At 44.2% G+C, this 23,347-nt stretch overlaps 1 protein-coding gene across 7 annotated transcripts in view; it reads left to right on the top strand.

Annotated features, from left to right (window-relative positions):
- The window catches only part of eps15l1b (epidermal growth factor receptor pathway substrate 15-like 1b), a 117,250-nt gene that overhangs the window by 14,186 nt on the left and 79,717 nt on the right, over positions 1 to 23,347 (top strand). Inside the window, exons 11-25 of one of the 7 annotated variants that reach the window (XM_076293804.1) lie at positions 205 to 361; positions 1,484 to 1,546; positions 2,593 to 2,684; positions 2,953 to 3,025; positions 3,939 to 4,100; positions 4,298 to 4,495; positions 5,456 to 5,623; positions 7,609 to 7,723; positions 8,913 to 9,007; positions 9,263 to 9,323; positions 12,217 to 12,299; positions 12,617 to 12,707; positions 16,581 to 16,675; positions 18,457 to 18,473; positions 19,588 to 22,559. In XM_076293804.1, the coding sequence (XP_076149919.1) occupies positions 205 to 361; positions 1,484 to 1,546; positions 2,593 to 2,684; positions 2,953 to 3,025; positions 3,939 to 4,100; positions 4,298 to 4,495; positions 5,456 to 5,623; positions 7,609 to 7,723; positions 8,913 to 9,007; positions 9,263 to 9,323; positions 12,217 to 12,299; positions 12,617 to 12,707; positions 16,581 to 16,675; positions 18,457 to 18,473; positions 19,588 to 19,657 (1,540 nt within the window). In that variant the 3' untranslated portion in view covers positions 19,658 to 22,559. Of the gene's footprint in view, positions 1 to 204; positions 362 to 1,483; positions 1,547 to 2,592; positions 2,685 to 2,952; positions 3,026 to 3,938; positions 4,101 to 4,297; positions 4,496 to 5,455; positions 5,624 to 7,608; positions 7,724 to 8,912; positions 9,008 to 9,262; positions 9,324 to 12,216; positions 12,300 to 12,616; positions 12,708 to 16,580; positions 16,676 to 18,456; positions 18,474 to 19,587; positions 22,560 to 23,347 lie in introns of those variants that run through there. The other 6 variants (XM_076293806.1, XM_076293803.1, XM_076293805.1 and 3 more) reach the window with 6 other exon arrangements.

Raw genomic sequence — 23,347 nt, 5'->3', positions numbered from 1 at the left:
GAGATTTGTCACCGTACTTGGATCTATCGTCTATTTTAATCAGTATCGTTGTTTGTCACAATTAAAAATGGGCTACCCTCAAGGGCCGGATTACATTATTATTTTGACATACGTCGCGGGCCGGAATTGGGCCGGACGCGGGCCGGATTTGGCCCGCGGGCCAGGAGTTTGAGACCCCTGCTTTAAGCCCTGTACTCGTTTCAGGTCTCTGGCCGACACCAAACAGCAGGGCAAGCTGTCCAGGGAGCAATTCTCTCTGGCCATGTACCTCATCCAGCAGAAGGTCGCCAAAGGCCTCGACCCCCCTCAAGTCCTCACCCCAGACATGATCCCCCCATCAGAGAAGGGGACATCAGGGCTTGTGAGTAATATATCCAACACACACACACACACACACACACACACTTCGAAAACAAACACAGATACAAACCCAAATGTATGTGTGTATGTAAATACACACATACACAGATACAAACCCAAATGTATGTATGTATGTAAATGCACACAAACACAGATACAAACCCAAATGTATGTATGTATGTAAATGCACACAAACACAGATACAAACCCAAATGTATGTATGTATGTAAATACACACAAACACAGATACAAACCCAAATGTATGTATGTATGTATGTAAATACACACAAACACAGATACAAACCCAAATGTATGTATGTATGTAAATGCACACATACACAGATACAAACCCAAATGTATGTATGTATGTAAATACACACAAACACAGATACAAACCCAAATGTATGTATGTATGTATGTATGTAAATACACACACACACAGATACAAACCCAAATGTATGTATGTATGTAAATACACACACACACAGATCCACTAACTTCCTATCAACGTGTTTACCATCAGGTGTTGGCAACTGTGCATTTCAGTGGCAGATAGTTGACGTTCTCAGAATGGTTAATTTAAAGCTCTTTGTTATTTCTGTACAAAAAACATGCTGAAAGACAGCATTCATGATGCCCAATCCTTCATAATGTCTTAAATGAGGCCTTGACTTGATGGCAGGATGGCTCTCTTTGATGGCAGGAGTGGCCAATCTGACACCCTCCCAACCGTCTGAGCTACAGTAGTTTCACACTGTTAAAAAACAAATCATGTTTGCATGGAGCTACATTCTACCTGCTTTTAATTCCCTCTCCCTGACTTTCCAGGAGGGCAACCTTTGCCTAACCCATGCTGATATGGCCTGAGGATAGTGTGATTTGAGTCTTTGCTTTTTGGGGCCTTATGTGTTAATTGACAGGGACATTTTCTCTTGTCTCTCTGTTTTATTTTCATACTTTGGCTCTACCTTGAAGAAGGGTGTCTAACTCTAATATGCATTCATATATCCCAATGAACATTTCTCCTCTTTTTCCGTGTGTGGTTCACCTATCTGTGTTTTCCCTCTGTCATGGCTGTGTGATTGTGTGTGTGTTCGTTTCACCTTGATCCTCTTTCCTGCAGGGTTTCTATGGCTTTACGGCTCCTCTTCTTACACCCCAAAGGGCTGTGTTAAACAGTCGCAGTGTGAGTAAAGTCCTGTTGCGTTGACTAGAGTAGAATAACCGCGAATGGAATACACCAATACACCAATAATTGTCACCCGTTTCTGTGCCTGTGGGCGATCCACGAAATGCATTACATACACGTATCTCTGGCACCGGTTTGACGGCTCTCCTGCACTAGTTCCATCTGTCTTATCTATCTTAATGTGAGCACATACTGCCCTCTACTGTCTGCACTATTCTTTTCACCCTCGAGACTGCTGTGTCTTTGTTTATTTTTTTTATTCTCTGATATCAAAAGCTTTTTGATATCTTTCCATTATGGCTCCATATCATATGTTTCCTCTCTTTTATGCTAAGCTATGCTAATAACGCTATATCTGATGGGGGGTGTAACGGCAAACAAAATTCACGATTCGATACATACCTTAGTGATAGTCATGGTTTGGTTAATTTTTGGTACAGTAGGCCCGTAAGTACTCTGGCATAACATTCACTGACAATATTGCTGATGCTCAACACATTTGGCGTTAATGAACCAGTCAGATATATTGTCCTCTTAATATGTGTGGGAACTCGAATTTGAGACATGGTCCACATACAAAAAAGTCTGCTGTTGATTACTGTTTAAGACTGTATTCAGTACACATCTGTATTGACCTTAACGTCCTGTACCTAAATGGTTTGATAAGAATAGCTGTACCTTTACACCCCTTACTGTATATCTGATGTTTCAGAGTGCTTCCCATTTTACTCGAACTGGAAGTAATATTTTAGATTTCATATGTATCTCACCCATATCAGAGAGAGTGAGAGAGAGAGAGCAATGTGTGCTGTGAACTGGTGCCATGTGTGAACGCTGTGGTTAGACCTCAGTGAGATACTTTGCCGCAGATACACTCTCTGCCTCACCACAGGTGCAGTCAGTGTGTATGTGTGCATTTGTATGTGTGTGTTTCTATTTGGTACATTTAGTAACCCGTCTGCTGAAATACATATCTTACCCTGTCTCTCTCACTCTCTCTCACCCTCTCTCTCCCAGTCTGACTCTGTGTCTCTCGCCCGCAGGACACTGTCAGTAGCAGCTCAGTGGTGCCTCTGGAGCTCACTGGAACCAAAGAGCTGGATGACATCATCCAGGAGATCAATCAACTGCAGAGGTGTGGGGGATTGGGCTTTGAGCTTTAAACTTATCACTTTAAACTTCTCGCCTCTGTCTTTATTTTGGCGAAAAGGGCATAAGTGTATGTGTTTTTTGTTCATAAATGTTGCTATGGAGGTTTTGGGATTTGCCATTTGGCTTTCTCTCCCCTTCAGCTTTGAGAATGAGAGCCTTTGTGCTGTGACTAAAGCTCGTTTCATCTTGGCTCCAGGCCACTGGACTTGAGGTTTGCTGTCATTTGTTATAAGAGTTTGTTGTGGTCACAGGGAGAAGGTCACGCTGGAGCAGGAGATCAGGGAGATGGAGCAGACTTTAAGACACAAGAACAGTGAACTTCAGGTGAGACCTGGAGACCCTATTTATTTATTTATTTTCAAAAGCACGTAGCCATAGTGGTAATTGTTGAGCGGAAGATCCAAAATGATAGTCTGTCTGTCCTCTAGTGATGGCAGTTATTCATCAACGCTTTCCAGGAAACCCCCCTAAGGTGAGCAGAACAGTGGTGCGTTTAGCATCTCACCTGGCCGCCTCAGCTGGTTATCCAGCTCTATATACGTGGGGAAGTCTGTGCACTGTGGATGACTGCAGACACAGCTGACTAGATGATACACTTACCCCCTGAGTCCCCTCTGAGCTGGGTTCTGATGAAGGGTGCCTCCTGTTGAAGAGGAGTTCTTCCTGGCCAAGTTTAGGAGTTAAGGCCTTGTGCTAAGCTGACGATGTTTATTGCTAATGCCTCTGTAAACATCAATAAAGTTGAATTTGTAGGACTTTTCTTATTGTAGGCCAATTAGGGAAAAGTGTAATTATGTCGCAAGCGGCAGCATCCAACATGCCACATTCAGATTGAAGTGCCCACGGGGACCCAGGTTTGATTTTTGACCTGTGGTCTTTTCCCAATTCTACATTATTCTACACATTCGCTCTCCCGTTCATTTCCTGTCAATCACCCTCCTAAAAAAATTAGCCAGCCAGACTGAAGTGTGAAGATGTGTTCTCGTGTCGCGTGTTCTCGTGTCGCGTGTTCTCGTGTTGTGTGTTGTCGTGTTGTGCGTTCTCCTGTTGTGTGGGCTCCAGTGTGGTCAGTGAGCTGTGTGTGTGTGTGTGTGTGTGTGTGTGTGTGTGTGTGTGTGTGTGTGTGTGTGTGTGTGTGTGTGTGTGTGTGTGTGTGTGTGTGTGTGTGTGTGTGTGTGTGTGTGTGTGTGTGTGTGTGTGTGTGTGTGTGTGTGTGTGTGTGTGTGTGTGTGTCCAGGACATGCAGGGGGAGCTGGAGCAGGAGAGCAGTGGTGTGCAGGACCTGGAGGCCCAGCGGCATGTGGCTCAGGACCGGCTGCAGGAGATGGACCAGCAGAGGGCCAAGCTGGAGGACAAGATCAACGACGCCAAGAGCAAGTACCAGAACGAGAGCCAGAAGGTCAGACACACACACACACACACACACACAGTTTTTCCTTTTTGTCCATACTAACACAATGCAGTACCATTTTGCTTTTTTTGGTAGTCGGCTCACACTAAAAATGTCCTATTCATACCATAAATATGCTACATTTTTAATGGAGATATTTATACACACATATGTGTGTGGGTGTGTGGGTGGACGTGCATGTGTAGGTCGTGTCCCTGCAACTGGAGATCAGCTCCCAAGAGCAGGAGGTGCAGGGCCAGGAGAAGGAGCTGAGCCGCACGCGTACAGACCTGTACTGCCTGGAGCAGGAGGAGGAGCAGCTGGAGGAGAGCATCCGCGCTGGGCAGGCCAAGCTGCAGAGCATCCTCAATCTGCTCAAGAGCTCTCAGGACGAGATGGAGGAGGTGAGAACACACACACACACACACACACACACACACACACACACACACTCACATGCATATCAGGAGCTCTCAGAACAAGGTGGAGGAGGTGACACACACACGCATGCACACACACACTTCAGCAGGACATCCTCAAGCTGCTCAAGACTTCTCAAAAAGAGGTGAGGCAACACACACACACACACACACACACACACACACACACACACACACACACACACAGACACACACACACAGACACACACACACTCAATCTGATGTTCTTACATGTGGCATTGGACAGAAGCAAATTGCTTCTGCTTTTTTCATCCACACCAATTGTGGAAAAGATTCCACAGGGTGCAAAAGAATATATGAAAGAATAACATTTCTGCTCACAGTTATAAACATTCAGTAACCTGCTAACCTGACATTAAGCATTTAATGACTTTTCGGGGACAACAGGGCCCTAGATTTTGTGGTTCTTGCACGGTGGTGATGGCAGGGTGTGTACACGTATGTGTGAGAAAGTGACCCAAGCCTCAGAAATGAGATTCTCAGAAGTCCAGATACAGCACAAAAGTGTTGTGCAACAACTTAAGCAACTTTCTCAATCCTCTCTGCAGGCACTTGAGTTCACTGCATCGTAACAGCAGATAGGGAAGGTCTTGGCACGTGCTGCAATCTTGTATGATTTCTTTTTTTTTGTACCTGATTGTATCACGCACACATATCTATCTATCTGTTTGCATATACTGAACAACAAATAGATTGCAACATGAAACAATCTCTCTGTGTGTGTGTGTGTGTGTGTGTGTCTGTGTGTGTGTGTGTGTGTGTGTGTGTGTGTGTGTGTGTGTGTGTGTGTGTGTGTGTGTGTGTGTGTGTGTGTGTGTGTGTGTGTGTGTGTGTGTGTGTGTGTGTGTTGCTTTTTTCGATGTGATCATGTTTTTCCTCTTCCTTGCCTCCTACCAACTTCAGGCAACTAGTGAGCTTGCCCAGATCCAAAGCAGCCAGCAGGAGCTGACCAAGACCATCGAGGAGTACAGCAAGGCCCTGAACGGAAGTCTAAGTGACCTGTCCCGCTTCCCTGAGCTAAACGACCCCCTGCCCAACAACAGACCCCTGGATCGCCTCAACGAAGGCAAGGTGTGTGCTTGTGTTTATATGTGTGTTAAGCTTTGTTTGCTTGTGTGTATGCGTTGGTGTATAAATATTTTATCATGTTCAAATGTATTTATATAGTACAGTATATCATACAAAATGGTCATTAAATGTGCTTTACATTTTATGCACAGGACACTAGATCAATCAATGGTGACAAAAATAAATGTGTAAGCAGTACTACAAAGACAAAATAATATTAATTCCCATACCAAAAAAAATATTAATGATAATTATATTATATTATAATAAAATATAATAAAAAGAAGAATATATTGTGTTATACATTATATATTATATTATATTATATTATATTATATTATATTATATTATATTATATTATATTATATTATATTATATTATATTATATTATATTATATTATACAGTATTTTCTGGACTATAAGTGGCATTTATTTAGAAATTTATTTCACAAAATCCAAGACCAAGACCAGACATTTAATCTGGAAAGGCAAGTTCTTAACACAATAGCACACAGAACAACAGGCTGAATAGGTGTCCGGTATGTTAACGTTAAAGAAAAATCCGGTGTTTAGCACTTTGAGTCCCTTTTCTGGTTTGTTTTGGATGAACTAGAGTGGTGGACACCGAAATTTTCACGATTGGTCCTGTCTCAACTTTTCTGACTCCTTTTGAATCGCCTTTGACTACTTCAGAGTGGCTGCCTACAGGCATGCACAAACATGTCCTAAAACAACTCTTCGTTTCGTTTCAAAACTGTGCAACTCAACGAGTGGTTAGTGGTGTTCGTTGATGTTCCAAAACAAGTAGCGTAGCGAAGTACAGTTTCTGTCGTGTTTTATTTGGCATTTTGTAAAATCCCATTGATTTCTGCTGGAAGACTCATTGCACGTTGATATTACTGCGCCACTGGAAACGGAAACGGGGGCTTTTTTGGTTGTAGCAGACATTCTCTGGTTGTAGTTTTTCCGCAAGACCTTCTTTTACTGTCTATGCCTAAGGCTCAAATATTGAGCGGAAGTTTATACGCGGTTGTGAGGTGTCTGAAAAAATAGTTCCACAATAGCAAATAAAACGGCTGGAAATCATACATTGCGCCGATATATATTTGATTTTAATAATCAACGAACACCTTAACCACTTGGTGAGTTGCACAGTTTTGAAAACAAGTTTTGAAAACAAACATTAAGGGTTGTTTAAGCAGTTAGACCGAGAATTCTCATCGCGAAATCAAATTTCCACTGGAGCTCCAAGGAGATTTGTACACACAGCCTTACAACACTGTTTACAGCTCTTTGAGTCACATAGTACATAGCTAATTTAGATACACTTATGGGGTTGGTGCTTGCGTTTCTTTAGGAATCCGCCGTCTTGGTTTGTATAGAAATAAATATTAAGTGACACATACACGTAAAAGGGCGGAAATAGGTGACGTTCCGATACCTGGTTTATATTGAGCAAACATATCTGCAATATGTTTTGCCCTGAACATTAACTGTGTCTTATAGACACTGAGTAGAACTTTAAGTCCTGAGGACTGGAGTGATGTGCTCTCTTTTCTTTGTTTTGTTTAAAATCCTGTGTGTTTGTGTGTGAGATTTAGTTGTGTACTTGTGTGTTTGTGTAGGTGGTTATGCGTTTGGAGCAGTGTGTGTGTGTGGGTAGATGTGTGGTTTTCATCACTTTTACTATCCTGTATGGATGTCTGTGTATTGACTAAAAAAATATTTCTGAGAAACTTATCCTGTTCCCAGGCTCTTTACAGGTCTTATCCTTCAGCACATCTCAGTAGCTGATGCTGTGTTGATGCACTCTGTCGGTGGGCTCACAGTGCAAAAAAATGCACCCTTGTTGTTAAAGCACCAGGTTCCTTCTGCTGAGACGTTTTGACAGCTGTCCCTTACCTGACCTTGGTGTTATGCAGAGTGCTGTTGATAGAGTCCTGAATGTGTGTGTGTGTGTGTGTGTGTCTCTCTCTCTCTCATAACAGGAGAGCAGCTCCAGCTCCTTGAGATCTAGAATAGCCATGTTCAACCACACTGCCAAAGAAACCCCAGCAGATCCCTTTAAATCCGAGGACCCCTTTAAATCAGATCCCTTTCAAGGTGAGCTGATTTCTCCACTGCCTCTTCTATTCTCACTCTGCACTCTTGCACATGCACATACAGCTCTGGACAAAATGAAGAGACCACTACACATGTTTCTGATGTCAACCTATGAGTAACATTCGAATGAGTTGACGGTCATATTCAAAATTAAGAGACCACTGCAAATTTGAATATGACTCATTCAATTGTCACTTAGCAACCATAGGATGACATCAGAAAAATGTGCAGTGGTCTCTTAAAGGTTGTATCAGCGATTGCAGGCTTAAAAAAGGTCCAAATCTGTCCTAACTATCCGCTAGCTGCCCGCCCCATAAGCAGGCCGTCAAAACAACGCGTCTCTGTAGGCAGCCTAGGCTGCACATCTGCACACAAAAACAATTGCCAACCACTCAAAAGCAAAATAAAGTGTTCCAACCAATAACCGACGAGATGCGCGTTCAGGAGAGTTTCAATTGCACGGGAGGGAGAGGGAGGGAGTAGCGAGCTGTCTGTTTTGTTTGAACATCAACAGAAATGATGTTACCCCGCCATCGCTGATACAAACTTTAATTTTTTCCAGAGTTGTATATGCTAACACACACACACACACACACACACACACTTTCAAACCAGCATAAAATTCAGTTTTATTTGTGTGCTGCCACAAAATATGAATGTCTCAAGGCGTTTTACAGAGCCCAGCATGAACATGATCCCCCGTAGAAAAAGCACAAAGGTAACTATGGCACGGATAAAGTCCTTAAAGGAATAAACCGTGAACAGAACCTTGTGGGCTACATGGCACCTGAGCTGCCTCTTTACATTCATATCTTTGAGTTTTAAAGGATAGTTTGCTTTTCACAGTGCTAGCTCCTACCACTCTGTGCGTGCGTGCGTGCGTGCGTGCGTGTGTGTGTGGTCAGTATTTGCTCTCACTAAGGCAGTAGGTGTTCATTAGGACCTCAAAAACCATTTGGGAGTCCATGAGTGGTGAAGCTGTGGATGTTCTAAAAGCCTCTGGTGATTTAGTGAGAACAAGGGGCGTCTTTATGGGCATGGGGCTCTCAAATGCCAACAAGCTGCCCTTAATCACCACTGGGCATCCATAAGGCCTGCTGGCTTTTGTAGAAGCGTGGGCGTCCATGAGGGCAAAACACGTTCTTCTAAATGTCATGTTTCCCATACCCAGTTCTGTCCGTTCCCTCAGATCCTTTTGGAGGGCATCCTTTCAAAGAGAGCGACCCTTTCAAATCTGCCGATCCTTTTGCATCTGGGGACCCGTTTGGCAAGAGCTCCACAAAGGTAGTGTAATGCCTATCTCTCCTCAGAGCTCCACAAAGGTAGTGTAATGCCTATCTCTCCTCAGAGCTCCACAAAGGTAGTGTAATGCCTATCTCTCCTCAGAACTGTTGCCAAGCTGTTGCTATTCTTCACATGATATCCACACCTTCCTTTGGAAATTGCAGTGCTGTTGTGCTATTTTGATATTTTGTTTTGACACATCTCTAACTTTCACTCCCTAAGCTGACCGCTCCCTCTTTCTCTCCCCACACCCAGACCAACTTATCCCGAGGTGACAGCCCTTTCGCCCAGTCCATTGCTAAGCCCAAAGACTCAGGTAGTCCATCCATCCATCCATCCATCCATCCATCTGTCCGTCGTCCAACGCCCTGTAACTAAGCATGGCCTCTCTCTCTTTTCCTCCTCCCTCCGACTGTGTGTATTTATACTCTAGCCACAGTTGTCTCAGTGCATTGTCACCGCTGAAGCGATAAACATACCCGCCTCGCTGAAAATGGCAGGCCTCCTTTGCTTGTGTGTGTGTGTGTGTGTGTGTGTGTGTGTGTCTCAAAGTGGACAACTGCAGTTCGACACAGGCTGTTTATTTCAATCTGTCTATAGATCCAGTGTGTGTTTGTTTGTCTTGGGCTCAGGCCTTGTGTTGTCCGCCCGGGGAGAGGAGAGGAGGGAGGGAGAGAAAAAGTGGCTCCCCTCCTGAAGATACTCCCCCCCCCCCCCCACAAATTATGGGTGCACAGTTCTAAAACGTTTGAAAGTAAAAGGTTGTAAACCTACACTTTAGAGTGCGGTAAGAAATACTCATTTGCAGTGCGTGGACATGTTGCGGGCGGCCCAGCCCTTCATCATCATTTGGGTAGGCCGAGCTTCTCCTTCTGTCTACAGTGAAGGTGCATGCGTTATACCCTACATTTATCTATTTAGCAGACTCTTTGATACAAACCAACTGTGCATGTGAAGTGTACACATCAAAGGTTTTAGAGCGGAGCGCGTAGTGCGCTGGAATCTTTGATGCATATAATCAGTTTGTTGGCGCAGCGGGAATTGAAACCATGCTGTAGTGTTACGTTACCAGAATGTTAGAGATACAAACAACCAGTCGTGCTCCTACCAGCACCAGTGGTCGGAGAAAAAGGGAAGTCATGAGCACCCCCCCCCCTCACACACACACACACACACACAAATCTACCACAACACTCGTGCTCGCTTTGGACAGGGGAAAGGACCAGGAAGGGGAAAAAAAAATAAAGTTGTGCAGGTCTTGCGTAAGGTGGGTCAGGACTTTTACAGCGAGAAGGAGGGAGAGAGGGAGTGTTGCGCAAGGTGCACCAGGACTTCCACAAACGCTGAACTCTACTCAGGAGCAGGTGCCAGCGGCTTGAGTGGCGATGTAGAGATAGCCCACAGGCCACAGCGTCAGCTCACTGTTAAGTTCAGTGTTGTTCTTGCAATCATCAACGGCAGTTGATTAGAGACAAAAAACACCAACCATTGAAATTCTGGGGAGCACAAATGCACATAAACGATAGAAAATAGACACACTTATAGACATTGTATGTGCTTTATGTGCATTTGTAACATTTCTTGGCTGGCAATACACATGCATGCACGCACGCACACACGTGCACGTGCTTGTGACGAGTGTGTGTGTGTGTGTGTGTGTGTGTGGATGCTTGTGCATGTGTAGCCTGATGTTTCTTGAGCTGAGGTCAGGTTGGATGAAGCCTGAGGTGTTTGAGGTGAGGTACCGTTGGCCTGAAGTGGAGTGGTAGAGGTCCATGTTGCTAGAAATCCGAGTCAGTCACTCTGTGGAGAAATCTGTCTGCGAACATGTTCACACTTCATTAACTTTGTCGACTTTAACCCTGAAAATTAGTTTTTTTATCCATCTCTAAACTTTTTCACGCGAGTAAAAAATAGGAAAGTTGCTCTAATACAACATATCCTTGACCAGGTTATTAGTCAGCATTCATTTTCTTTCTTTTTGGTCATTTATAGATATATTTTATTGTTTTAGGCAGCGGTTTTAGTGAAATATATGTGTAGCCTCACATTTTCCTGTGGTTGAAGTCTATATTTGGGGCTCCAACCTACACGTTTAACTGCTGTCCTGCTGAAAATAGTACTAGAGGAACAAGCATTGCTTTGTGGCCAAGCATAACAGAAAAGCTCAGGCTCTCTATTCAGCAACACAGGCATACCTGAGAGAGAGGAGGGGGGGGACGCTCAGGCAAGGGAGCTGTTTTTACACACTTATTTTTTTACTCTTGCCTTTCTCACACAGACCCACATGTGTACATGCGTAGACACATGAACACTTACACACACACATATATATATATATATATATATATACACGCATAGGAACACTTACAGATACACACACACACACACACGCACGCACATGGAGGTATACACTCGCATCACGCACACACGTAAACATACACAGACTCATTTGTGTCACTCCTGTTTTTATTTCTTTACTCGTTCTTCTGAAGGAAGTTGTTTTAATTTATGAGAAACACACAGGCTCTGGATGCAGATGCATGCTTGTAAGAGCACACAGCTCACCCTGTTTTTAACATACTGCACCCATAACACCCTCTGAAGTGAAGAAAAAGTAGTGTCTCGGAGAAGAATAACTGGATTCATATCGTCATGAATGTCACCCTTCAAACCTCAACCTCACAACAAACAGATTCTATTACAAAGTTTTGTTTTGTTACCCCCCCCCCCTTTTTTTTCTGCTTTCGTCAACCTGCATTTGTCAGTTTATTCATTAAGCCCGGCGCATGCCGCTATGTTGCAAACAGAGGCCCAGTCGTGGAGCCAGGAACAGAAAGACCACTTACTGGCTGTAATGAGTTAATTAGAGACATGCGTCAGGCCTAACAAAAAGCCGTTTTTTGCTGCCCCAGTAAGTCATGGAAAAGCAAATGGTCAGGTCGCATACCCCTCACTCTTAAAATAGCACCTGGCCGTTTGACTAAGCTCAACACTGAGATTGTTGGAGCAGGGGTGGTGTAGGGGTCGGGAGTGTGTGGTTTTTCAGGAATTTTGTGTTACTAGATGTTTCCATTAAGGTGTGTGTGTGTGTGTGTGTGTGTGTGTGTGTGTGTGTGTGTGTGTGTGTGTGTTTCTCCCTTCTTGCCTCCCTCTGTTCCTCAAACTACCCCCCCCCCCCCCATCCATCTTGCTTCCTCTCTCCATAGATCCGTTTGGAACAGAGGACCCCTTTGCTGACAGTGCCTTTGGAGGCCAGAGTGGCTTTGCCGACTTTGGGCAAATGTCAAAGGTAGGGTGGAGGACAGGATTGGAATATGATGCGTGTTCTGCCATCCGCTTGATACGATGCTGCAGATGTCGTCACACCACTGTCGTCACGCCACTGCCTTACACACACACACACACACACTTAATGTATTAATTTCACTTCTGAATGTATAATTTAAAGAGAAGCAGAGCAGAGATATAAGGTTGTAATAAACTGCTGGAGTCCATCTAAAACAATTAGCAGACACTATTATCCACAGCAGCTCACAGCACAGTGTAGAAGTCCAGTGACTTCTGAAACGCATCGTCTCTGTTTTTTGTGTCTGGTCCTGTAAATAGAACTTTTCTGGATTGGCGTTTGAGAGAAGGCCTTCTCATCCTCCTAAGAAAACCCCACCTCCTAAGCCCGCCCCTCCTCCCTATAGCTCCAGTAAGTACAGAACCCCCCCTGAAACATTTCTGTGTTGAGTTATATTCAAACAACTAATTGAAAATGATGGATTTCAATTGCTTTGTTCTTTGTTTTGACATAATACCATCAAAGTTATGGACTTTGCCATCAAAGTGCCTAAGCTTGACTTCAGCATCCTAGTTTTGTGAAGCAGGGCTGTGCACCACTTTGCTAACTTTAGAAAGCAACATACTGTGAGATAAATCTGAGTTCAACCTTTGACCTGCTCATGAGATCATACCTCTAGACTGTTTAATCTCGCTAATGGGCTTTCCTAATTACAACCCTGCCTGTTAGGACTTGGGACTTTGCCAAGGAATCATAATTAGGCTAACTGAATATTTGAGTGATGGGGTTTTTTCTCACGGTGTAGGCCCTCAGAGGGTCATTAGTTGTTATGACCGTTGTAAGGGGTGTAACTGCCGAACTACATTGGGCGTGCAACTGAGGAGCATATGCTAATGCAAATGGATACAGAAGATGCAAGAGTGCTACACACAATTTCATCATTTATTTCTTATATACAATACCAAAGCACATTAATGGGTTGTGCCGATTTAATAACATTGTTTAGCCCTTCGTAAAGGACATACCAGGATTGTACTGATAGGGAATCCCTATTTCTCTATGCATCACCTAGTGATTGATATTATCTAATGCCCCCCGTCCCCTCCCCCAATTCCAGATGACAATGTCTCTAAGTAAAGGTAGGTAAACCTGGCATCAGACCCGTGTTAGATCCAACTCTGTTGATGTGAACCAAAATCAATTAACTGAAACCGCCACATGTGTTGAACTCACGTAATTACAATGACGGGGGATAGACAGCCAAGGCTGAAATGAAAAGTGTGTCAGTGTGTTCAGATGAAGTGAGGCCTGCTGCATGCCATGAATGTGTACGTGTGCCTGAAATAACTTCCCCTTTCTGTGAGTTTCTCGTTTTCTGAGCTTATCAACAGGAAACTGTGTGGGCATGGAACCGCTTGGTTCTCACGAGTGAAGTGTGATCCCCCCCCCCCCCCCCCCCACCACTGGCTAGTTGAAGGTTGTGTGGTGGAAGAGTAATTAAAAGTACAAACAGTTGTTTGAATTGGTAAATCGGCCAGAAAATTGGCAAAAATTAGAATAGGGAACTCTTGAGGAGAACTATTAAAGAGATGAAAGGTCTGGACAAGGTCAAGACATGCAGCCCAATCTAATGCCCGGCGCATCGTGGCGCCAGTTATGATGCAAATGTCTTTGCTAGTTTGTGACCAAGGCTCATCGTTACATGTCCGATGCTCACGTTGCCTAAATAACAAATCAACTTGCACCCATTAGAAAATGTGCAAGTTGCTATAGAAACTAGATGATGTTCTGTTAAACATTTTATCACTGCGTCAGGATTAGTCGCCTGGACTATAAATTAGCCTGTCGACAAATCTAGTCAGCACAGGGCTGCACCCTGACCCTGGAGTTCCATAACCCCTGGCACCCCTGAAAGTGGTGTGTGTGTGTGTGTGTGTGTGTGTGTGTGTGTGTGTGTGTGTGTGTGTGTGTGTGTGTGTGTGTGTGTGTGTGTGTGTGTGTGTGTGTGTGTGTGTGTGTGTGTGTGTGTGTGTGTGTGTGTGTGTGTGTGTGTGTGTGTGTGTGTGTGTGTGTGTGTGTGTGTCCTTTTGGATGTTTGTAGAGCAGATACGCGACCTAGTCCCTTGGCGCTGGGATTTCTTTCTTTTAACCAGTTGACCTTATGGTGGAGGGGAAAGAGCAAACACTGGGGGCACAAAATTATGTTTATAGATTAGCACATATTACACATGAACGCCACAGAAGAAAAAAAGCAGAAACCTCATAGAAGTCTTTATCATATCAGCTGACCAAGAGATAATCACAGCCTGATGAAAAGATGCAGCAGCTCAAGATGATTCATCTGCATGTGAGCTTAAGACACAGGCTGTCCAGGAAGTGTTGATGTCCAGCAGGGATGTGACCATGGGGAGGCAAACCTCCCACCAGGTACATACACAGAAACTGTGGCTGTGTGTGAGTGTCTTATTGATTGTGAGTGTGCTGGTCTATGACTGTCTGGTTTATGACTCCTTAACTTGGCTTTTATCTGACCTTGGGCCCATCTTTGAGACTGAAATGGCTGTGGCTCTGAAAAATCACTGCCTTCAGCAGGTTCTCTATTCTCATGTAGTGTTTCAGATGTGGTTAAGGATGCTTAGCAGTGTGGGTGCCTGTAATCTGACCTCTCACACCAGCCCTTTTGGACGGTCTAATGGGTCGCAGGTTCCATTTGTACAGAGCCTGGTTGCCTTGCCCTACAGCCTTGGCCAGTACGGAATAGGACCATTAGCTAAAGCAGGAAAGAAGTAGTTGTAAACCAAATTGAGAACTTATCCAGTTCAGCTGTGTTGACTCTTCAGGTTCTTATCGCAGGGCTGGCAAGCATATGGGCATGCTTATATTTGTCTCAACAGAATTAATTAAACACATGCTTTATGATATTCCTTTTTCCATGAATGAACACCTGAGTCAAAAAACCTGAGTAGTTCCACCACGCTTCTGAATTCACGTTTGTGGCTTTACGGGAGAGGACTGATCATGGGAGGAAAGGGAGAAGGTTCACCGGAGCACACAGAGATGGCTTTGAAATGTATTTTCTTGTAGTGCACAGCAATTGACTAACTAGCCAGTTAGCATGCTAACTCAGACTTATTTCTGAACATTGTGTTTACTTTTTGAATGTTTTTTTAAACTAAAATTCTTGTAGTATCCTAAGCTGCTTGTAGTGTCTATGTTTGTGGTGTTGTGCATGACCTATACTCTCCTGTTATCATAGTATTACTCACCAGGGCGTGGCAGATCTAGATGCCTGTGCCTGGATAGATGACAGCTCCTTTGTTGAGAATGGAAGCCGCTGATTCTGTTTTTCTGTCTCAGTTTATCTTGCACATCTTTACATATTTTCACTCTCTCTCTCTTGTCCATATCTCAGTGTTGACTCATCTTTAGTAGTATGGCTAACACCTTTTTTTAGTGCAGGCCAAGTGAGTGTGATGTTCCCACAGAGCATAGCACTGCCACTGCTCTGTTCCAACTGCTTCAGTGATAGTGGCAATTCTCTCTCTCTCTCTCTCTCTCTCTCCATCTTTCTTTCTTTCACACTCTCTTCCTTTCTCTCTAGTTTTCTCTCTCTTTCTGCCCCCGTAAGCACCTCTTGCCGACCATGAGAGAAGGGAAGGATAGAATGAATGGTCAGATAGAGTCGGCCTTTATCTCTGTCATGTTACAAATGTTTAATGTTCAGTGGCAATGATCGTTAAAGTTTGGAAGGGAGTAGATAGAATGGGCTTCTTTCATCTGTGTTGTGTTAGTGTGCAGGGAGCCGCTTGGTGTCTTTGGTGAATGCAGAATTGAAACCGGCCCTGTGGTTTTTGGTGAGCCGCGAGGAGAGTAGGCTATAGGATAACCCCAATCGTGGGGGTGTTGAGCAACCAGAAGAGTGTGGCACCCCCAACCAACCCTGAAAACCTATTGACCATAGTGTGTGGGTATTCTCTTATAGTGTGCGGTAGATGAATCATGACATTGGTAGTTAAACCAGAATCTCATCGCACTTAAAACTGAGTTGGGTGAACGCCTCGTAGGCCTGTGGTAAATTTAAGGTCATAGAAATGTATCATCAAAATCAAATTTATTAACACTGCCTGCCTTCATGACTGTAGCTGCACCCTTCCAACACCAACAAAGGCAGCCTAATCTCTCTAGCAGTTTTGTGTTACTTGAGGTTGGACAATTGCCCACATGATTATTGTGTTTCTTTGTTGTGAAGACGAGAATGGTCTTTCTTCCGCAAACTGTTCCTAGGTCAGGGTGCGCCGGGACACTCCTTGGGGCCAGCCGGTCACGTCGTGAGTAGAGGCCAGAGAGGCCCGCCCGCCTCTTTGGCCAATATTGCTGCCGTAAGTTCAGCGTGGATCCCCTGTGTGTGTGTGTGTTTGTGTCGCCATTGTGTCCGTGCCATGTGTTCGTATTAGTGCCGAGCTTCGTAGCCAACCATCTCTCTCTCCCTCTCTCTCTCTCTCTCTCTCTCTCTCTATCTCTCTCTCTCTCTCTCTCTCTCTCTCTCTCTCTCTCTCTCTCTCTCTCTCTCTCTCTCTCTCTCTCTCTCTCTCTCTCTCTCTCTCAGCCAAGCCCCAAACCCCCTCTCTCCAACTACACTTTTCACAACTAATGCAGCTCATTTGTGCCTTTGGTCTCATCCACGCTCTTCCCTCTCATCCTTCACATCCAAACTCATTTGCTCCCTTGACAGTGACTTGTCTTATCTGTAACCCTTTGTTCAAGACAGATGCTCACAGATTCGGTCACTCAAGAGGCATACACTCTTTGACCTCTCTGCCTTAAATACGACACTTGTTTGTGTTGGTGTCAGTGGTTCATTAAAGTATGAAAGTAGTATGTGAGAAGATGAATGAATCTATGTCGTCTTTCACAGGATAGCGGTCCTGGACACCTGGGCCCGTATTCACAAAGACTCTTAAGGGCTAGAGGTAGCTTCCAATTGGCGGATGTAGAGGAAACTCCGAAAATTAATTGCTGAGAGACTAAGACCAGTTCACAAACGATCTTGAATCAGCAGTTTGTATCATCCATTTTAAAATGCACATGCAGACTCTGCATAGGAGCGGTCTTAGCAGTATGATCAAATGCGGGTCCTGTGAAATCAGAGTTGCACAATTCAAGAGTTCCCCGTTGAAGCTCCTTTGGCCATGTTGGCGCTGGAGCACCTTTGTTATGACCCTATACCAGAACCATCAACCGGCTGTTCCAGAGGGTTTTTGCTTATACTGTAACACCGCCTGATGCTTCCATGATGTGGAGAAACCCTTGGTGGGTGGGTGTGTGTGTGTGTGTGTGTGTGTGTGTGTGTGTGTGTGTGTGTGTGTGTGTGTGTGTGTGTGTGTGTGTGTGTGTGTGTGTGTGTGTGTGTGTGTGTGTGTGTGTGTGTGTGTGTGTGTGGTCCTGGAGATTAACAGATGCCACTGTGCTTTTCGCTCTCACATTGGCACCTAGTGCTGAACTTATGCTAAGGGAGATGATGGTAGTCACCAGCGTTTCCTAGCCTTTTACCATCTACGCTACATAGGCTAGGTGTTTTCCCCTGCTGCCGATTTTTTAATTACCTATTGCATTTATGTACTTCCTTGTTCTAATTTGTTAAACTGTAGAATCAACTATTGTGCTGAAGAAGAAAAAAAAGGACTCTAAACATATTTTAAAAGGGCTGTAAGCTCTCTGATGATGCAAGGGGCATCTGATCAGGAGGCATACTCTGAGAGCAGTGCCCCATATCCCTCACCATCACACATTTCTCACACCATCTTTGTTAGTCACATATTCATCTCTGTGGCGTAAAACACCCCAGCAAAACGCAACCGTGTGTGCGTGTGCGTGTGCGTGTGCGTGTGTGTGTGTGGGGTTTTATGTGTGATCTCAGTTCCCATCATCTCGGGTCGTCTCACCTGACCTCCTGACCCCTCCGCACCATCTGCATGACTGTGCCCTGCCCTGTTGTTTGTGCTCTTCAGGCACTAACTGCTCTAGTCGTTGTTTCAGTTTGTATATCACTTTAGTGCGCTACAGCTGGGTGTGTCTGCTGCTGCTGCTGCTGTTGATGTTGTTGTTGTTGTTGTCGTCTTTGATTTGGCCTTTGTGTGTTCTAATGTGTTTTCCTACCCAGGTGCAGGAAGTGGCAAGGTAAGGTTACTCGAGGGTTCGGCGACCACAACTGAATTTCTTTTGCATGCGTAAAGAGCAAGCTCTGCTCGCTCACTCTCACAAGCACCAGTTCCCACGCTCCACCCTGTAGGCCTGCTGATCTGTGAGGACCATGATTCAATCGGACACCAAAAATCTCCTACCTCTCTCTCTCTCTCTTTCTTTCTTTCTTTCTTTCTTTCTTTCTTTCTCTCTTTCTCTCTCTCTCTCTCTCTCTCTCTCTCTCTCTCTCTCTCTCCTCTGTCAAGGGGTTGATGGACACAGTACAACACTGCAAATGCAACACCTGTACCCTCAGTCAAAGCATTGTGACAGAAAAGGTTAATTTAGTGCAACTTCAACTCCTTATAATAGTAAGGAAAAAGGCAAACCGAGAATAGTGCAGTGCAAAACTGCCGTTGCTGAACCTGTCATTTTGCTCTGGCTGTTGGCATGTGGTATATGTTCCGTCATACTCTCGTGTCTGATGATTAGCTTTTCATTAAAAAAGAGTCTGAATCCAAATTGTGTGCTGTGCTTGAAAAGTGCACTCAATCAAAATCACAGAAAAGTATAAATTCCACTCTGTTTTCCTCTATTCAATCAAATCAGAGTCAATTAGTTAAGCAGTTACTCATTCTGTGATTGACTTGTAGAGCAAATTGCCATGTGAATCACTTCCTGAAATCCGAATGAACACTTGCTGCATAGGCTAATCTGGAACTATGCTATGATGGTGCTCCTCTGTCTATATCACTATGGCCTACAGATCGGTGTGAAATGCACGTGATGCACAAGGGAATCAGCTGCAGTGCACGATGGGAGTGTCTGATTAAGTGTGTTGTACTATGCATTGTTCTAGTTGTGTGTGTGTGTGTGTGTGTGCGCACACCTCTTGTCACTGGGTTTGTTGTGTGAGCATGTGTTGTCATCGTGTGTGTGCGTGTGCGCAGCGTGACCATGTGTTGAGATGGAATGGTGTGTGTATGCAGCGTGAGCATGTGTTGTGATGGAATGGTGTGCGTGTGCGTGTGCGTGTGCGTGTGTGTGTGTGTGTGTGTGCGCGGCGTGAGCAGCTTGCGTGTGTAAAGCCGTGGTGTCTGTGCTGTCTCAGTTTGGAAGTGAGGCGGAGCAGCTGGAGTGGGCCAAGCGGGAGAGCGAGCGGGCGGAGCAGGAGAGGCTGAGGAGACTCCGCCAGCAGGAGCAGGAGGACCTGGAGCTGGCCATCGCCCTCAGCAAAACACTCACCTGAACCCCCTTCCTCTGAACATGACCACACACACACACACACACACACACACTAACTTACTTTCCCTGAACATGCCTCCCCCCCCCCCACACACACACACACACACACCTGAGCCCCCTTCCTCACACACCTCACACACACACACACACACACACACACACACACACACACACTCTAACTTACTTTCCCTCAACATGCCCCCCCCCCCCCCCCCACACACACACACACACACACACACAAACACACACACACACACAAATCCCCTTCTTTTGCCTTTACTTGAACATGCCCCGCTGCACACACTCACACCTAGTCCCCTCCTGGTGCCTTACCCCCGAACATGACCCTGGTGCTTTTCCCTGAACCCTCCCACCCTTTTTCTGGAGGCATGAGCGTGGTCCCAGCGCTCACCTGGACCTTTTCCTCTGACCTGATGTCCTACAATACACTCAGACTGCTGACCTCGAGGATCTACTCAAATGAATCATCCCCTTAGGTTTCTCCTGAAGATGTTCACAACACTCACTTGATGCTCCCCTTTTCAAAACACACTGATAACATGGTGTGCAGAATGCTACCCTGGACATTTTCATAACTTCTGGAACTGTTCGGCGTAGTCTGAAGTCACCTGAGGACGCTCAGGACACTCACCCTGACCCTGTTCCACAGTTTGAAATGGTCAGTGAAGCCTCCCTCTTGGCCCATTTGAAATGTTCAGCCTTAAAACCCTGCAAATCGGTGTGAACACTATCCCTCAAATAATTCCACCTCCCAGATGCCAAAACGTACTAAAATGAGGTCCTAGTCTTCCACTGCACATTGACCCCTATCTTGACCAAATAAGTCCTCAGAATTGTCGACTCTCCTACCGACAGACAACATTCTGGACACACCAACCTGATGAAATCCCTTAATGATGAGCTCAGTCATGCTTTCTCCTCTCTTTCCTCTTTTCTCCTCTTCTTTTTCCTCTCTTTCCTCTCTTCTCCTCTTTCTCGTCTCCTGAAGCTGCTCTGTGGCTGTTGGGTCACTTTAGTCTAACAGGAACAGCCGTAAAGGTCTCGGTTATGTATGTATATATATATGGACTGTGGAGCATATGAAGTAATTATGAATGCACTGTAGAAAAGTAGGCTAAAGATTGTTCTAGAGCTTCCTGCCACTTTAGTCTGTAAGAGCATCTTTAATTGTACTCATTAAAGCGTTAGGATTCCTTTTGTAGACTGTTGATGGTAACTATTCAAATGGTTGGAAAGCTTTTCAGTTTCCTAATGTTAAAAAGGTATTGAGTTGCCTTTATGAAGTTTTATTTAAATCTCGACAATATTTATGTGTTGCCTCTAAACCTTAAATTGTTCCACTGTGGTTTCTGGACGTGTGAGGAAGTGTTGAACTGTCTATAAACTGTCCTTTTCGCAAACTTGTTGCACTAACCAGTTATGAAATGACTTGCATCTGCTGTGCCACTGCGTCATTTCAGACTTTGTTTGAAAATGTTTAGTCGTCAAGGGATTAAAAAAAAAGGTAACATTAAAAAGGTACAAAGAACTGAAAGGGATGCATCATAAGCATTATTGGACACCTCTTAAAGCCGTATGCTGTATGGGTTCATGTTCTACTGCGTGGTTATGTAACTGCAGATGCTTTAAAGATGTATTTGAAGGGCTCTACTTTCCTCTCCAATATTTTGCACTGTGGAATACAGCTATGATGCCAATAAGCAGTAACCTGCCAATAGAGGTCATCAGAAATGTAATGTAATGTGATGTGATGTGGTGCTTTTTTTGGCGGACTTTCAAGCTCATTTTGTTAAATGTAGGCTGCTAAAGTGTTTTTTCTATTGGCCGCCATGTAAGAACTTGCGCCAGCTCACCCAAAGACTTTGATCTGCCAGTGATTTCAAAATAAATAAATAAATAGTCCTAATGAAATTCTAATGAAGTCTAAATATGGAAATCAGGGACATGAGACTTTTGTGATATTTGCTCTGTTATTCTTTCAAGAGTGTCTAATTTTCTGTGTCTTGGTGGAGATCTTGTTTGGTTTGTTTTTGGTCAGCTCCCTTATGAGTCAGTTTTTTGATGTTTTTGATTAACACTACTTTTTGTTACCATTTATTTTTTGTTTACCTTTTTGTCTTTTGAGTCTTCCTTCTGCTTTGATATTTTTGTTATAACATTAGGTGCCTTTTAAGACATCTAGACCTGCACTGTACTGTACGGAAGAGAAGGTGGAGTAGACAGCTGTCTGTCATTAAGGAACATTTTACCTGCCATGACTACCTGGAGTTATGCTGTTTGACTCATTATCGCATGTTTGCAACTGTTAGCATTGTTATATAACCCACGATGAATCAGAAATTATGTAACCTTGTATAATGTTAGCATGCCTCGTGAGATGCACCTTCACATTGGCAGCCTCTGGGGCTCTGTTTGGAAGAAGTCATTGCTTTTATCAGTTACATCTTGATTAGCTGATCTGAGTGGTGTCTGTTGCCAGGCTTGAATGCAGACGAACATAATGCTCTTAGTTATTTCAGACTTGTACAGAGGTTACACCTTTTGAAAAAAAATAACTGTCAACAACACTGTCCAACTGTCCATAATCACACAGTTTGTTTCGTCACTGCCCTCAGTGGCTAGGGCGCCCTCTAGCAGTGGCTCTTGTGAACTAGAGGCTGTGAGGGCTGAAATAAAATCCCGCTGTTTAAATGCAATAGTCACTAGGAAAGAAAAGAAAACACATGCATGCGTCTGGGGTTTCTTGTCATTTGATTTGGACTATACTAGGGGTACACATTATAAAATACCATATATTAAATGATCACTAAAACATTAGTGTCCTGTCTTCACTCTTCTTTATGTGCTTTGAATCATGTTGCTACAGAGTCCACAGCACTCATATGCCATTGTCTTCTCTGTGAAACGTGTGTGTCCGTGTGCGTGCGTGCCTGTGTGGGTGTGTGTGAGTGAGTGGAGGGGCCTAGTGTGGAACTCGGGAGTCTGTCAGTTTGTCAGTCAACACAGTCAGGACTACACCTGTAGAGGTGTGTGTTTGAATGTGAAACTAAAAACTACTACTACAATCAGGAAGCTTTGAGTACTGCAAGCCAATAACGTGTGTGTGAATGAGGGGATAAAAGGCAGAGTGTATATAGAGGAGATCTGGGTAAAAAGCTTCACTATGACTGGGTGTGTGAGCACTTTTGGTTTTACTTTTCAGTTTACTGTACTATTGCCATCAAACATGTTTTTTAAAGTGCTTTTAAAAGACTCCTTGCCCTGAAATATCGTTGTGGAAAGTTAGTTGATCTATTCTAGTTGTTTATTTATTTCATTGTGCAAGGATCTTCGACCATGTTACCTCAAATTAAACGGGAACGAATCGGGGAAAAATCATTTTAACAGTTGAATGACTCTGAGCTCTGGTATGTTAATTAGCCCAATTTGACATAACAGGAAATTTCAGGAAGTTTTTATTTACTGGATGGCTCATGAAAGGACTGAAAATCAGATGGTCACTTTTCCTCCACGTCTCAGAAGAACATCCAGCGCAAATCCCCCAACCCATATCATTGCATTTTGGAACAACATCTCCTCTTAGCTAGTCAAAGGAGTGACAGTTT

This window comes from Alosa pseudoharengus, unplaced genomic scaffold (assembly GCF_046254945.1).
Source record: "Alosa pseudoharengus isolate Yale_2024_CS ecotype anadromous, Long Island Sound unplaced genomic scaffold, YU_APseudo_1.1 YU_APseudo_1.1_scf_2, whole genome shotgun sequence".
In the NCBI taxonomy this organism is placed as follows: domain Eukaryota; kingdom Metazoa; phylum Chordata; class Actinopteri; order Clupeiformes; family Clupeidae; genus Alosa; species Alosa pseudoharengus.
This window is presented reverse-complemented; position numbering and strand designations above follow the sequence as displayed.